Genomic DNA, 15,910 nt, shown 5'->3' on the forward strand with positions numbered 1-15,910 from the left:
GACAGTTGCTGGCTCTGCTGGAGCCTCTGAGGGTACCTCAAGTAGGGTGATCTATGCACCTCTTGGGCAGCAGGCAGGACTGGGAGCATCTCAGTCAGTTTGTCACTGGGTCTTCCGTCTTGTTTATTTAATTCATGCTTTTCAGAGACAACTTTTGCCAGGGGAGTTTCTTCTTCCTCGCAGTATAAAGACTACAGGAAATACATTGGGTCCTGGTCCTAAGGCTGCCACTAAATCACTGTGTGTTGGTGATGGTGTTGTTGTCCAGTTGTTTGTTGTATCTGAATTTTCATGAGCCCACTTGGAGTTTATTTGGCAAAGATTTGGGGGTGGCTTGATGTTTCCTTCTCCATACCATTTTTACAGATTAGAAGACTGAAGCAAACTGGGTTAAGTGATTTTCCCAGAGTTATATAACTAGTAAGTGTGAGGTCAGAGCTGAATTCAGGAAGAGGAGTCTTTCTGACTCTAGGCTTGGCATCATATCCAGTGGGTCACCTAGCTGCACTTGGGGAATATTAGGTACCATCATACCTCTAGGTCGCTAGGTGCCATCATACAATGGATGAAGTGCTGGACTTGGAATCAGGAAGACCTGAGTTCATATCCTGCCTCCAGTACTTACTTACTCTATGACCCTGGGTACATCATTCAATCTATTTGAGTGCCGTTTTGTTCATCTGAAAAATGGGAATAATATCAGCAACCATCTCACAGAGTTGTTGTAAGGATTAAATGATATGTAATATGTATTATATAATAATTTTTAAAAAAAATTATGAGGCTGTTAGTAGCTTAAGTAGCTTTATTACATCAAGGTAGAGATAGTAACAAGAGGAAAATGTAGGAAAGAGGTAGAGAGTTGCCAATCTACCACCCTATGTGACCATTGACAGGGTTCTAATCTCCAGCCAGAAGTCCTTGAGAGTCTCTTCAGCAAGAATCACTAGGACCAGTCAGAGTAAGAATCCAAATCTGAATGCAAATGTGAATCAGAATCTCCACAAGATCCAAATGGGAATCAGATTCAGAATATCCTCCAGACCCTTGGTCTCACCTTTATAAGCAGTTTTCTCCACTCAGCTATCCCATGTCACATCTCAGGAACCAATCATAGTTCCTTAATTTGCCTGGTACTGTCCAAGGGGGCAGTTCCTGTGGGATCAAATTCCTAGCTTGTTAGTTTCAACTTCCTTTCACTGTGGGCATGTATATCTCTGCACATCTCAATGGTAAAGGACCTCTAGGTCCCTGATTGATTAAATTAAAACAAAGGGAGGTGAATTCCTTTCTCATAATTATTACATTATTAATATATTATTATAATACATTATATAGGATAAATATTTGTAAAATGCTTCACCAATATTAAAATACCATGTAAATGCAAATTATTGTTATTGTTGTTGATATTACTACTATTACTACTACTACTACTACTACTACTACTACTACTACTACTACTACTACCCTCACCCTTCTGGGCCTCAGTGTCCTAGTTTATAAAAGGAGAAGCTGGACAAGATAACCCAATCCTCATGTTCCAGCATTCTGAAAATGTGCTGAAGCTTTCCCACACACAGTTATTCTCCTCTTCCATTAACTATGTTGATTCTGGGTTTGGTTTGGTTCAGAAAACCCAGTGCTTGATATTACCCTTGCTCTTTTGGCTTCCCCTTCTTCCCTCCTTATTCCTTCCAATCCCAGGATATAGTTGTAGCAAGACATAGTCAGGAACCAAATCAATCAGCTTTGGGCCTGGATGTAGTAAGAATTGAGTGGGTCAGGCTAGGGCTAGATTGTATAAGATAATAAATGTTAGGCTGAAGAGTCTGGATTGAATTCTGTAGCTATTAATGGTTTTTGAAAACAGAAATGAAAGGATTTTTTTGTCCTGTAGTCTCATGACCCCATTAAGTAGGCAAGAGCTGAATGAGCCTTGTCTGAGGTTTTCATTGATGGTTGTCAACTCTTCTCAGCAATCTGAGCAATGAAGGCCAATCTCTTGACTCTTCCCTCCTACCCCCAGAAAGAAACAGATTATCAGTTCCCTCATCTCCACACTCTTCTCCCTCCCCTTTCCCTGTCCAGAGGCTCTCCCAGGAACACACGAGGAAAGACCCAATGTCCCTTAGGCTTATACCTAAGACTGACCCAGATAGGAGAAATAAAGCACCATTTGGGTAAAGGCACAAGATAACCATAAATTTCCTACCTGCAAAATCAGGCAGATTTTCTTCTCTGCAGAGTTTTCCCCAGCAAACTGGAAAAGAAAGTACTGATGAGATCACCAACATCAGAAGAGCCTCCCATGCTGGTACATCTAGCTGGGAAGCTATAATTGATAGGCCACTTGACTTGTGATCTTGGTGATGGATGAGGATCTTGGGCATCTCCTAGATCATCCTAGATGGCCAGGTGGGAGAATAAGAAGCCCACCTTTTTTTTTTATCTGCAGGGAACTATGGGTCACAGCTCTATAGAGGAATGGACTTGGGCCAAGGAATCAGCAAATGACTGAGAAACCTTTAAGTGAGTGTGGCAGAAATATGAAGATAAATGTCGATCAGCATGAGGGTATCCTGGAGTTAAATGTGAAGGGTTTTGCTTTTAAAATCAGATTTAATTATTTCATTGAATTAGAAAAAATAAAATTCATTTGAAAGAACAAAAGATCAAGAATATCAAAGTAATTAATAGGAAAAAAATGTAAAGAAAGAAAGTCTAGTAGTACCAGATTTTAAACTGTGTAATAAAGAATAATTATCAAAAGTACCTGATTGGGGTGCCTGGGAGGTTCAGTGGATAGACAACCAGGCTTAGAGACAGGAGTTTATAGGTTCAAATCTGGCCTCAGACTGTTTTCCCCTGGGCAAGTCACTTACCCCCCCACCCCCAATTGCCTAGCCCTTACTGTTCTTCTGCTATGGAACCAGTACATAAAATTGATTCTAAGTTAGAACATAAGGGTTAAAAAAACTGGCACTAGCTAAGAAATAAAAATATAGATCAGTGAAACAGAATAGACATACAATAAATAATAGTAAAACTTTGGGGATAAGAAGTCAATATTCAGTAAAAATTACTGGGAAATCTGGAAAACAGTCTAGCTTACCAAGGTGAGATCAAAATGGATACAAGACCTAGACATAAAGGGAGATAGCATTAGCAAATTAGAAAATCAGGGAACATATTATCTATCAGATTTATGAACAGAAGAAGAATTTCTAAATAAGAGACAAAAAGCATTGTGACACATAAAACGGATAATTTTATTATTAAAGTGAAAAGGTTTTGTACAAATAAAACTAACGTAGCTAAGATTAGGAGGAAAGAAGAAAACAGGAGAAAATTTATAGACAGTTTCTTAGACAGTGGTCTCATATCTCAAATATATATAGAAATTTGTAAAATATATAAGAATATGAGCCATTCCCTAATTAATAAATGGTCAAAAGATATGAAAAGATAGTTTTTGGATGAAGAATTCAAAGCTATATAGTCATATAAAGACTAGAAATTCAAATTCAAATTAAAAGAATTCAAGATCAGAAAATTAAAGAAATTCAAATCAAAGCAAGTCTGAGATATCTTACACCTATCAGATTGACTAAAATGATATAAAGGCAAAATGACAAATATTGGAGGAGAGACAGAAAAATGGGGACACTAATAAACTGTTGATAGAACTGCAAACTGATCCAACCATTTTGGAGAGCAATCTGGAATTATGTACAAAGAGCTATAACTATGAGTATATTTTTGGAAATAGCAATGCTAATATTAGATTTATTTCCTAAGGTGATCAGGGAAAAAAGAAAAGAACCTTAATGTTCAAAGATATTTTTAGCAGCTCTCTTTGTGGTGGTAAAGAACTGGAAATTGAGAGCATGCCCAACAGTTGGGGAGTGGGTAAAGAAGTTATAGCACATGATTGTGATGGAATGCTGACTGTAACAAATGGCGAGCAGGTTAATTTTGTAAAAACATGGAAAGACCTACATGAAATAATGAAGGGTGAAATAAGCAGAACCAAAAAAAATTTATATGCAGCAACAGAAATATTGTTTGAAGAATGACTTTTGTGTATGTCTACCTCCAGAGAAAGAACTGATAAATAGGAGCAAGCTCAGACAGTACTCTCTCTCTCTCTGTCTCTCTCTGTTTCTCTCTGTCTCTCTCTCTCTGTCTCTCTCTGTCTCTCTCTGTTTCTCTCTGTCTCTCTCTCTCTGTCTCTCTCTGTCTCTGTCTCTCTGTCTGTCTTTCTCTGTCTCTTTGTCTCTGTCTCTGTCTCTGTCTCTGTCTCTGTCTCTGTCTCTCTCTCTCTTTCTCTCTCTCTCTCTGTCTCTCTCTGTTTCTCTCTGTCTCTCTCTCTCTGTCTCTCTCTGTCTCTGTCTCTCTGTCTGTCTTTCTCTGTCTCTTTGTCTCTGTCTCTGTCTCTGTCTCTGTCTCTGTCTCTCTCTGTCTCTCTCTGTCTCTCTCTCTCTCTCTCTCTCTCTCTCTCTCTCTCTCTCTCTCTTTCTCTTTGAAATGATGTCTTTCCTAGTGGGAATTGGATAGGGCAAGAGGTCGAGAAATACCTTAAAACTTTAATATGATAAAGAAATAAAAATAAAATTTATGTATTCTTTTGGTACATTCCATAGTTAATACTCTACATGGAATGTTCTGGGGGCTATAATTCTATACATAAACATAGTATATTACAAGCATCTAAAAGGTAATTTTCTCTTCCCACTGAGAAACATACAAAAAATGAGAAATGTCATTATCACTTTGCTATCCAGGTAGATACTGATTTTCAGAGAAGATATATTCCCCCAAAGTTCTTACAGTAGATAGCCCTGCATTCCACTTCTGAGTGTAGAAAGATTAATTCTCTATATGACTAAATATATAAACTTCTTTCTCAATTTTTTCACTTTTCAGTAATATTTTATTTTTGCCCAATTGCATGTAAAAACAATTTTTAGCTTTTGTTTTCTAATATTTTGAGTTCCAAATTTTCTCCCTTCCTCCTCTCATCCCTCTCTGAAACCAAAAGTAGTTTGATGTTATATATGTGCTATCATACAAAACATATTTCCATGGAAACATATTTTTAAAAACCCATGAAGAGAACAAAGTGAAAAATAGTTTTCTTTGACCTGAATTCAGAATCCAACAGTTCTTTCTTTGGAGAGGAGTAGCATTTTTCACCACGTGTTTGAAGGTTCTAAATGATGACTTGTGTGTCTCCTCTTCCTCTCTCTTACCCTCAACCCTTGACCAGAATGGATGGCAGAGCATGGACTAAGGTCGAGTTGACAGGCAGAATTTTAGCAGTGACATCTTCCAAGAAATTGACCAAACGTCGAAATTCAAACTCTCTAATTCAACCAAGCAAATATCCCTGTGGTCCCTTGCTCAGGACTGGCTTGGTTCTGCCTCTGTCCCTTTATATGCTTATAACAGCATATAAAAGCAAAGATTTACCCTTGTAACTTTTGCATGATGATTTAGCCAGTCAACACGGACAAAAAAGAATTATCCCTGCCCTCCCGAATTTAAGCGAGCTACTATATATAAAACAATTACATTGAAAGAGCTTGTCTGGCTTCCTGGGGATTTGGTCCAAACATCTTCCAGCTCCTAATGCAAGCTTAGTTCATACCTGAGGTCTGGTCTCAACTCTTTTGTCCCCAGTGTCCCTCCAAAAATAAATACATCTTCCCTTCATATTATGGTGGAGTGTTTCTTTCCCAGCAAGCCAGAGGTCCAAAGCATGTTGGGAGAATTTTCTGTTTCCCCCACCAGGGCTCCAATTAGATTAACGTCATTCACCCAGGTCTGCCTCTGGGCCTTGTTCCTCATCTCTTGAGCTGGTGAGAACTTCCTCGAGAATATTAGCACCTGATTTCTACATTTTGTTGTCAAGAGTTATTAGTTAATAACCTGTAAGTTGTTACCTGACAGGCTGCGGCCTGCTAATGACTGCCACATTTAGATGCTGGGATAGTCTGTTAAATTCCTGCTGGTGGAGGTGGCAGTAAATATTTGTTGTGAGAGACAAAGCAGAGAAATAAATTTCTCGTTCAAACTTAACTGTGCTAAGAGTATGGAGAGCAAGAAAAACAGAACTAGGGATTACATAATATTACTTGGGGAAATACGAGTAAGTCTCCTAGGGAGTTAGAGGTTGAAGGAACATTAGATGTTTAGTCCAAACTTTTCATTTCAAAAATGGGAAAATTGAGGCTCAGAGAGGGCAAATAGCTTGTCTGAAGTCACAAGGCAAAATAGTGGCACAGTTGAGATTAGAACTTTATTCTTCTGAGTCTCAGTTCAGAGACAAAGTGTCTACTTTGGTGGGGACAAAGGAGGGTGCCACAGCTTCAAGGAGATATCCTCTGTATTGGTTGCTGCAGCAGGTGATTTGTGGTGCTTCTGCTTTAGGTCCAGGCATCGTTTTAAACATGGGCAACTCTACCATGAAATAACCCCAAATATCACATCAAAGATCAATTTATATTTAAATAACAACAATAAGGTAGGTAATTCAGATTAGGAAAATTATTTAATTCAATTATCAAACAATTCAGTAAGTCAAATAAATCAAGAAGTAAGGAGGAAGGGGAAAACACTTCTAAGTCCCATAGGGGTACACTCTATCTTTTCTCAACTGGGCCAGTTCTATTGTGGCCCTCTTTCAGACTGTTTATAGCTGTCCAAAGAAGCAAAAGTTGGAGCATTTAAACACAGTACTTCTTTTGCTGTTTATTAGGGAAAATGACAGTGTGTGATGCCCAGGGGAGGACTTGCAGGCAGATTACAGGAGAATTGAGGGGGTAAAAGAGAACTCCAGCCTCTAACTGGAGGGTGAGGAAGAACAAAAGGTTAGAGATGGCAGCCCACAATCATTTGGGTTCCATCTACAGCACCCGGAGTTAAGAGCATCCCAAAATGACTGAGGGGGTACCCAGGTATAAGGTTCTCTATGTGTGTGGTCTTGGCTGGCTCCCTCCTCCACCAGGTGATCACAACACTAGAAGAAGGGCCAGCTGGTTCTGTGATGGCAGTGTCAGACCTATCTTGCTAGAATTGGCCATTTTAGGGTTTGCCCTTTTCTACTTGTGATTCATGCATTTCCCACCCATTTTCTTCATTCTTTAAATCTCATCAAGAAGACAACCCATAGGGCAAATTCCCCTGATATTGACTTCTGAAACCATCGCAAGGTGCAGATCCTAACTTAATGGACAACTTCAAATCATTCTTGGAATAGGATCATCCCAAATATGAAGCACTACTTAAAATCATGATCTCCAGCCATTGGTGTATATAAAAAGCTTCTTGGGAAATAGCCAGATGTGGATGCTAGACTGTTCATAGGTGGCGAGAAGGTTGGGGTTCATCCCAAAATTTATCATTTAATGCCAGGATATAAAGCTACAAAATAGGAACCTATAAATACAGAGTAATTCTAAATAGACTTATTGACCAGGTTAATCAAATGATAGAAAAAGTGGATTGAGGGGCAGTGAAGGTAACTCAGTGGGTAGAGAGCCAGATCTGCAGATAGGATGTCCTAGGTTGAAATGTGGCCTCAAACTCTTCTAAGCTGTGTGACCCTGGGCAAGTCACTTAACCCCTATTGCCTAACCCATATGGCTCTTCTGCTTTGGAAGCAAAATACAGTCTGTATTCTAAAACTGAAGGTAAGGGTTAAAAACAAACAAACAACAAACCATTGTTTAGTGCATGGGTGCTCCTATGTTGCAGACAGACAGGGTTTAGCAGCTACTTTAGAATGGTATACTTTGGAACTTCACATTCAAGGCTCTAGACCTCCACTAATGTTACTGGGTTCAAATATGTGTCAGGACCTTATTTCTGATGAGGAAAGACATGTTAGATCAAATTGGAAGTCTTATAATTTTTGTCAAGTATATTGCTGAAGTTTACTTTAGGATTAAAGCAATAGTGGGAGTAAGGTTGGAGGTTTGCAATGGTCTCCTTAGTTGCAATGCAAAATTCTTGGTCCTATTTGGTTTCTCAGTTTCAATACAGAGTGATCAAGGGGACCAAATTGAGAATTAATGTGCTGCCTGCAAGAATAATTTGTAAACCAATATCTGAAGGCTCTGTCACCAGTTTAACTATTGGGTGGTCAGCTCAACATATATTTCAGTGGGACATCAAGGTATTTTTCATGTCATTGCCTGGCCTGATTTATATTTGACTATATTCAATTCAGGGGTGTCCAGGGTAGTGCTCTATGTTTTTCAAAACTTGAATATGCAATAGCTTGGTTCTTCTGAGAATCTATAACAAAATAAATTTTCCTGTTGGCATTGGATACACATAGGTTATTTTGTGGAGGCATGGCAGAGAAAATCCTTGATATATAATCACAGCTTTGTGACTGAATTTAAGAAAATTAAAAATCTGACAAATTCAATGATCTATGATTTTGGGATAAGAAATCACTATTTAACACCAATTGCTGGGAAAACTGGAAAGCAGTTTGATAAAAACTAGATATAGACTAACATCTCATACTGAGATAAGATCAAAACAGGTACAAGATTAGACATTAAGGATGATGCCATAAACAAATTAGAGGAATGTGGAACATTTTACCTATTCGTAGAGAGCATTATAAGATATAAAACCAATGCTTTTGATTATATTGAATTAAAAAGGTTTTGCCTAAACAAAACCAAAGTAGCAAGATTTAGAAAGGAAGCAGGAAACTGGGGGGAAACTTTTACAAGTTTCTCTGATAAAGGTCTCATTTCTTGAATAAAAGGAATTGAGTAAAATTTATAACATGAGTTGATTCCCAGCTGACAAAGAGTCAAAGAATATGAGAAGGTAGTTTTCAGGAAAAGAATTCAAAGGTATAGTAATAGGAAAAATGCTCTAAATCATTAGAAATGCAAATTAAAACAATTGAGGTGCCACTCATAACTCTCAGATTGGCTAACATGACAGAAAAGGAAAATGACAAATGCTGGAAAGAATGAAGACCAGAGACACTAATGCATTGTTGGTGGAGCTGTGAACTCATCCAACCATTCTGGAGAGCAGTTTGGAGTTATACCTACTTTTTGACCCAGCAATACTAGTATTGGAGCTATATCCCCCAAAGGAAAAAGGTCTATATATACAAAAATATTAATAGCACTTTTTGTGGTGGCAAAGAACTGGAAATTGAGGAAATGTCTATGAATTGGGGGATGACTAAACAAGATCTGATACATGATTATGATGGAATACTACTGTGCCATGAAGAAATAATGAGCAGGATGCATTAAGAAAAATCTGGGAAAACTTACATGAATTGATGCAAATTAAACTGAGCCAGAACCAGGAGAACATTATAATAACAGAAATATTTTATGCAAATCAACTGTGAATTACTTGGCTATTTGCAGCAATACAATGACCCAAAACACTTCTGAAGGACTTATGATAAAAAATATCCACCTCTAGAGAAAAAATGAGGCTCATAAGACAAATCAACCCATAAATGAGTTCCCCTTATCATATTGAGAGGGTACAGTAAAGGAGCAGATTGTTCCTAAACTAAAAGAGGAGGCTGGTCAAAAGAAAAAGACATCTCAAAAGAAACTGAAGAAACAAAAAGCATGGGAGTAAACGTGGCATTATCAAGCAAATAAAAGTGAAATGAAAACAAAAAAAAAGTTCTGGAGTGGTTTGCCATTTCCTTCTCCAACTCATTTTTACAGATTGACAAATAGGGTGAAGTGATTTGCCAGGGTCACAAAGCTAGTGTTTTGCCTTTCTGTGAAAACTTATTAGACTGAGCAGATGACCAGATCAGTTTCTGCTCAGTTCTTAAGCAACGAGAAAAAGCTATAAGTCCTAGTCAATGTCCCACTGGTACCTGGAAAGTGAATGAGAGAAAAGGATGGAGATAGTGTCAGTTTGGCTGAGGTTGGGGCACTATGCTTACTATCCTCTTGGAGGAAGGCAGCTTGAGTCACAAGAACAGAATGGCAATGGACCTAATAAATACATCAACCTTTCTCCTTCTCTGAGGTTGATTGCAGGAAGAACCCAAGCTTCTGGTATGACTTTCTTAGGACTATCCCATATACCATAACTGTCTGGCTTTCAAAATCCTTCATAATCTGTGTCCTTCCCCTCCACACACTTGAAGATCCAGTGACATTGTCTTCCTTGATATTTCTCACATATCAGCTCCAAGCATTTTCATTGGCTGTCCTTGATGGCTGAGAATGTTTTCCCCTTTCTCATCTCTTTGTTCTAATTTCCTTGGCTTCCTTAAAGTCTAAGCTAAAGTCCCACCTTCTGTATGAAGTCTTTTCCAGTCCTCTTTAATCTTTGTATCATCCCTCTAGGATTATCCCCAGTTTATCCTGTCTATATCTTATTTGTACATGTATCTTTCCATGCTATCTTCCCCATTAGACTAGCAGATCCTTGAGAGCAGGTACAGTTTTTTTTTTTACCTTTCTTTGTATTTCCTCCAGCATTTACTATGGCAGCTGGCACATCATAGTTGCTTTAAATAATGTCTGATAGATGACTGCCTGATTTTTGAGCTCATTATATAACAGGAGAGAGAGAGAGAAAGAGAGAGAGAGAGAGAAAGAGAGAGAGAGAGAGAGAGAGAGAGAGAGAGAGAGAGAGAGAGAGAGAGAGAGAGAGAGAGAGAGAGAGAGAGAGAGAGAGGGAGAGAGAGAGAGAGAGGGAGAGAGAGAGAGAGAGAGAGAGAGTGCCAGAGAAAAATGACTCTAGGTAACCTTCTTATCTCAATGGTTTTCCCTGCCATGTTTGTGTCCCACTGTGTGGGAGAAGTCTTACATGTTGAGTTATGCACTAAGATGCTGAGGTTTTAGGCAAAGAGTAAATGAAGGAGATAGGAAATGATTGCTTTGTCACACAGTCAATAATGGTCATAACGTGATAACACCTTTTTCTTCTTGTTTAGTCATTTCAGTCATGTCTGACTCTTTATGATACCAATTGGGGTTTTCTTGGCACAGAAACTGGAGTGGTTTGCTATTTCTCCAGCTCATTTTACTGATGAGGAAACTGAGGCTAATGGGATGAAGAGACTTGTCCAAGAGTTTCTGGGGTCATATTTAAACTCAGGAAGAAAAGTCTTCCTGATTCTAAGCCTAGAACTCTATCCATCATGCCACCTAACATCCCAATGCCTTCTTATCCCTTCTCTTTCTCTCAGGGGTGAGAGTCAGGAAGGACCTTGACTATTCTGGGCCTAGGAGGAAGAAAGATGACACCCTGTGAAGGTTGGGGTAGGTCACTCTGGCTACAGTAGACAACAGTTGTGGTAAGGGGAAAGAGACAGTGGAGACACTTCTGTTAAACTATTTAGGGGAATCAGAGGGTAGGTAGAGGGCAAGAGGGTGTATATGGAAACTTGTCAGTAATTGAGAGTAAGAGATCTTGTCATTCTAACAGGTGGGACAATCAAAACTAGGTCTTCCTGATTCCAAGTCTAATGCGTAGGCTATATCACATATCTCAAAAGAAGGGGGCTCACTGGATAGAAGACATGCATAATATATTGAATAAATCAGTATACTTCTAACTTGTATCTGATTTTAAAAGTAATTGCATTTTATTTTATATTTCCTTCATTTCTGAATTTATCTCTTCTGCTTGGTAAGGAATCTTCTGTAATAAAAAAAATAAAAAGAAGGAAGGAAAGGATGAAGCTAGCTGGCTCAGTGGATAGAGTGCCTGACCTGGAGATAAGAGATCCTGGGTTCAAATGTGGTCTCCAACACTTCCAAGCTATGCAACCCTGGGCAAGTCACTTAACTCCAATTTCCTAGCCCTTAATGCTCTTCTGCATTGAAACCAATACTTAGTATAGAAGGTAAGGGTTTTAAAAAAGCAAAGCAGAGAGAATGAAAAGAAATGAAGAAAGGGAGAAAGAAAGAAATTAAAAGGAAAGACGAGAAGAAAAGAACAATTCGGTAAAACTAACCAACACGCCAAGACCATTATTATAAGCAATATTCCATACCCATTGAAAGACAGTGCATCTTTTCATCTTTTCTTTGGGCACAAGCTTGGTCAATATTACTACAAAGTGTTTGGTTTTGTTTCTTTAGGAACATTTTTTATTTTTTTTATGAAGCCAGATATTGTGAATCTAATGAGCACTGGTTAAACATAATTAGGCTAGTGAACATGATCATTATAAATTAAACAAGACCAGATTTCTTCATAGGCAGGCATTCAATTCAATTTAGGAATATTTCCGAGCGCTTACTCTCAAAGGCACTATTCTAGGTAATGTAAATGAAACAAAGATGAGCAAGACCCCACTCTCATAAAAATACATGAAGTAACTACAATACATAGAAGGTGTATGTATCTTCAGAGGCATTAAATGCTGGCTGTTTCCAAGAATTGGAATGATCACATCTAATTAGGGGAGATCAGGAAGGGCTTCATGAAGGAGGCAACATTTAAGATGGCCCTTGAAGATAAGATTTAAATAATAGATATGGAGGAAGTACAATGTACATAGTAGGAACAGCAGAAACAAATGTGAGGAGGTGGGAAACCAAGAGTATCCAAAGCATATATAATATGATCTGCTTGCGTTAGTTTGTAGAATTTATTTAGGGACATGGTGGGCAATATTTCGGTGGACCTGTGATCTCACTGATATGGTTACTCCCTTCAATGATACAGCTCGGCCTTCTTATCAATTAATCTTTCATAAGGGTTCAGCGCAAAGGCTGGTGCCTTCTTCTATATCTTACATGACATAAGCATCAAGGCAGAGTATGGTTAGAACCACACAACTAGTAAATGTCAGTGCCAAGGTTCAAAGCCAGCCCTTCCCGATTCTTTCCAGTATAACACTTTTCCTCCCGAAATAGGTAGTTTGGGATCCATTGTAATGAGCTTTGAATGTAGGTCTAAAGTTTGGTAGGCAGAAGGGAACTATGAAAGAGTTTTTTATTAAGGGAATCACTGACTTTATGAAGATTCATATAGCAGCCAAGCATGGGATAGATTTGACTGTATTTTGTCTTTTCTTGTATCCCCACAGCTTAGCATCGTGTCTGACACAAGGGAAACACTTAATAAATGCTTATTAAATTAAATTGACTAGGTTGGGAATGGGAGACTTGAAGTAGGGAGGCAGATACGAAGTTCTAATACATGTCAACTCAGAGTTTCAGAATCTGAAGGAGACAAGACCGTTAGCCATCATCTCCAACCTAGAGCTCTTGCACGGACTCTGGGGGAATGAGGACCCGAACCCATTAGAAAGGTTCTGGGCACAAGACTTATCATGCAGGTAAATCTAGTAGGGCTTGGCAATTAATTGAATGTGGAGGAGAGACACAAGTCAGGGTCTCTAGAGTCAAGGAACCAAAAAATCTTCATTAGCCCAGATTGGCCCTGTATGGCAAATAGTGGCCTGTCAAAGCTCTAGTGGTATGAGCTGCTCTTCCCCCTTGTCCCTGCTGGTGTGAGTGACCTGCCCCACCTCTCTCTCCACAGTGAGGACGTATGCAAGCGTGGCTTCACTGTTATCATAGACATGAGGGGCTCCAAGTGGGACCTCATCAAGCCCCTGCTGAAGACGCTGCAGGAGGCCTTCCCTGCCGAGATCCATGTGGCCCTCATCATCAAACCCGATAACTTCTGGCAGAAGCAGAAAACCAACTTTGGCAGCTCCAAGTTCATCTTTGAGGTGAGGAAAAGCTTCTCTCAAGGTGTTTGATATTTTGTTTTCCTTTCCATGGCACCTCACTCACCCATCTCTTTTCCTCCTCTCCTTTTCAGTCCTTTAAATATTTTCCCTCCCTTTCTCCCTTCCTTCCCTACTTTTCCTTCCTTCCTTCCTTCCTTCCTTCCTCCCTTCCTTCCTTCCTTCCTTCCTTCCTTCCTTCCTTCCTTCCTTCCTTCCTTCCTTCCTTCCTTCCTTCCTTCCTTCCTTCCTTCCTTCCTCCTTCCCTTCTCCTTCCTTCTGTTCTTTCCTTCCTCCATCCTTTTTTCCTTCCTCCCTATCCACATACATTTCTGATCCCACCTCCTTTCTCCACACAATCACCCCCCCCATTTAACAAAGAAATATAGTCATAAAATCAAGCCAACATCTTGACTCTGAAGATGCATGCCATATTCTAAAGCCACAGTCTACCACATCTGTGCTGAGAAGAGAGAGACAAGTTTCACTTTCACTCTTCTGGAGTCAAGCTTCCTTGCCACACTGAACTGAATTTTGATGACTTCACATTAATGTGGCCATTGTGTCCATTTCCCCCATTAGTCTTCCTAAATAAATTAAAATGCACAAAGGTTTTATAGAAAGAGTCCCTAGCTTATTGGGAAGAGGCAGGCATAATCACAATAGCTCACATTTATATAGTACTTTTAAGGTCTAAAAACGACTATTTATATTATCTCATTAGTTCCTCACAATAACTCTATGAGGGAAGGTACTATTTCCCCCATTTTTCAAACAAGGAAACTGAGGCTCTTAGGAGTACTTACCTGCCTGGGATCACACAACTAATTAAGTGTCAGAGGTGGGATTTGAACTCACATCTTCCAATAATACTCTGTCTACTGCAAACAGTGTTGGGAAGATTTCAAGGGTTGGATTTTTGTCGAAAGTTAACTATCCTCCGAGGGCTCATGAATCCCTTGCTGTTGGCCCTGAGGATTTTGAATGAATGCCATCCCAACTTAAATCAATCCATTAAGTGTTTATCCCACCTCTAAATTTGGGACTTTCACCTCCCTCAGAATTCTGGGTCTTTGACTCCTCTTGACCTTTCTCTCTCACCAGTGGGTAGAGGAGCTTTCACATCTATTTTCTTTTTAAAAGGCTCTGAGAACTGCTATTAATCTGTCAGCAGCTTCCCATTCTGGGCTTTCCAACCTCCAAGGGCAGCAAGCAAATGTGAACTGGGCTCTCAGCGGCTGAGGCTGGCTCTGGGTAGGACGATGACTGTTGTCTTTAGGTGTAACTAAAGCAGTGGTAATGTGACCTCGTGCAGAAATCATCAAGCCCCCTTCCCACAGCCCCCAACCCGTCACCCTGGGTAAAACTTGGGAGTCCTAAAGGAGGCTTCTCTCCTAGCCTTCCCCCTCTTTCTCAGCTTGTGCAAACAAGATCTATGGCAATGCATTGGAATTTATGGGCTAAAAACTCTGCAGATGACCTTTCTGGTAAATCACAAAACTTAATAAAACTTTAATACCTGGCCCTTCCTTAGGGCAAGCCTGTCCCAGCCTCTAAAGGAAGAATATCTGTCAACGTCCACTCAGGAGAGTTGAAAATGCTATAGCAGAGGATAAAAAAGTGCAATCAACCAACAAACCCATCCTTTAACAAGCCTTTACTAAGCCTCATGCCAGGGGCTGGGCAGAGAAAAACAAAACAGTTCCTGGTCACAAGGAGTGACATTCCACTGAAGGAAACAGATCCTTAGAAAACAATGTCGAACTCTATTAATTTTAATTTTTTAATTTTTTAAATTTAATTTAAATTAAATTTATTTATATTTATACAGGACAAGCAGAATCTTTAAGTGTTGAGAGTTTATGAAGCAAAGGACTATTTTGTACTTCTAAACAGTGATTTTTCTTAGCAAGGACAGTGCTTCTGCTGGAGCTGGCAGCAACCCTTCTATGCTTTAGCAGTGGATTGAGTCTAGTGCCTTGGCCTGGCAGACTCTTTCATTATCTGATGGCCAGCCCCCTGCGTAGTCTTCTCTTTGATTCCCTAGGCCAATGCTCATGGTTATAGCCATATAATCCATTTGTCTGGAACCTTTTGAGCCTGGGAGAACCTACCAGAATTTGGGTTCTGTCATCATGTCCCCCAGGAAACCAAAATCACATCCTCGACCCACTGAGGCATCTGAGAGATCTT

The 15,910-nt window shown here is 39.5% G+C and overlaps 1 protein-coding gene and 1 pseudogene across 7 annotated transcripts in view; both read left to right on the forward strand.

Annotated features, from left to right (window-relative positions):
• The window catches only part of KALRN (kalirin RhoGEF kinase), a 1,009,634-nt gene that overhangs the window by 348,039 nt on the left and 645,685 nt on the right, over nucleotides 1–15,910 (forward strand). For all 7 annotated transcript variants that reach the window (XM_056793564.1, XM_056793558.1, XM_056793562.1 and 4 more), the window contains exon 4: nucleotides 13,528–13,720. In XM_056793564.1, the coding sequence (XP_056649542.1) occupies nucleotides 13,528–13,720 (193 nt within the window). The remainder of the gene's footprint in view (nucleotides 1–13,527; nucleotides 13,721–15,910) is intronic.
• Nucleotides 7,199–8,390, forward strand: LOC103097478 (ceramide glucosyltransferase-like; annotated as a pseudogene).

Source organism: Monodelphis domestica, chromosome 4 (assembly GCF_027887165.1).
Source record: "Monodelphis domestica isolate mMonDom1 chromosome 4, mMonDom1.pri, whole genome shotgun sequence".
NCBI classification, from domain to species: Eukaryota; Metazoa; Chordata; class Mammalia; order Didelphimorphia; family Didelphidae; genus Monodelphis; species Monodelphis domestica.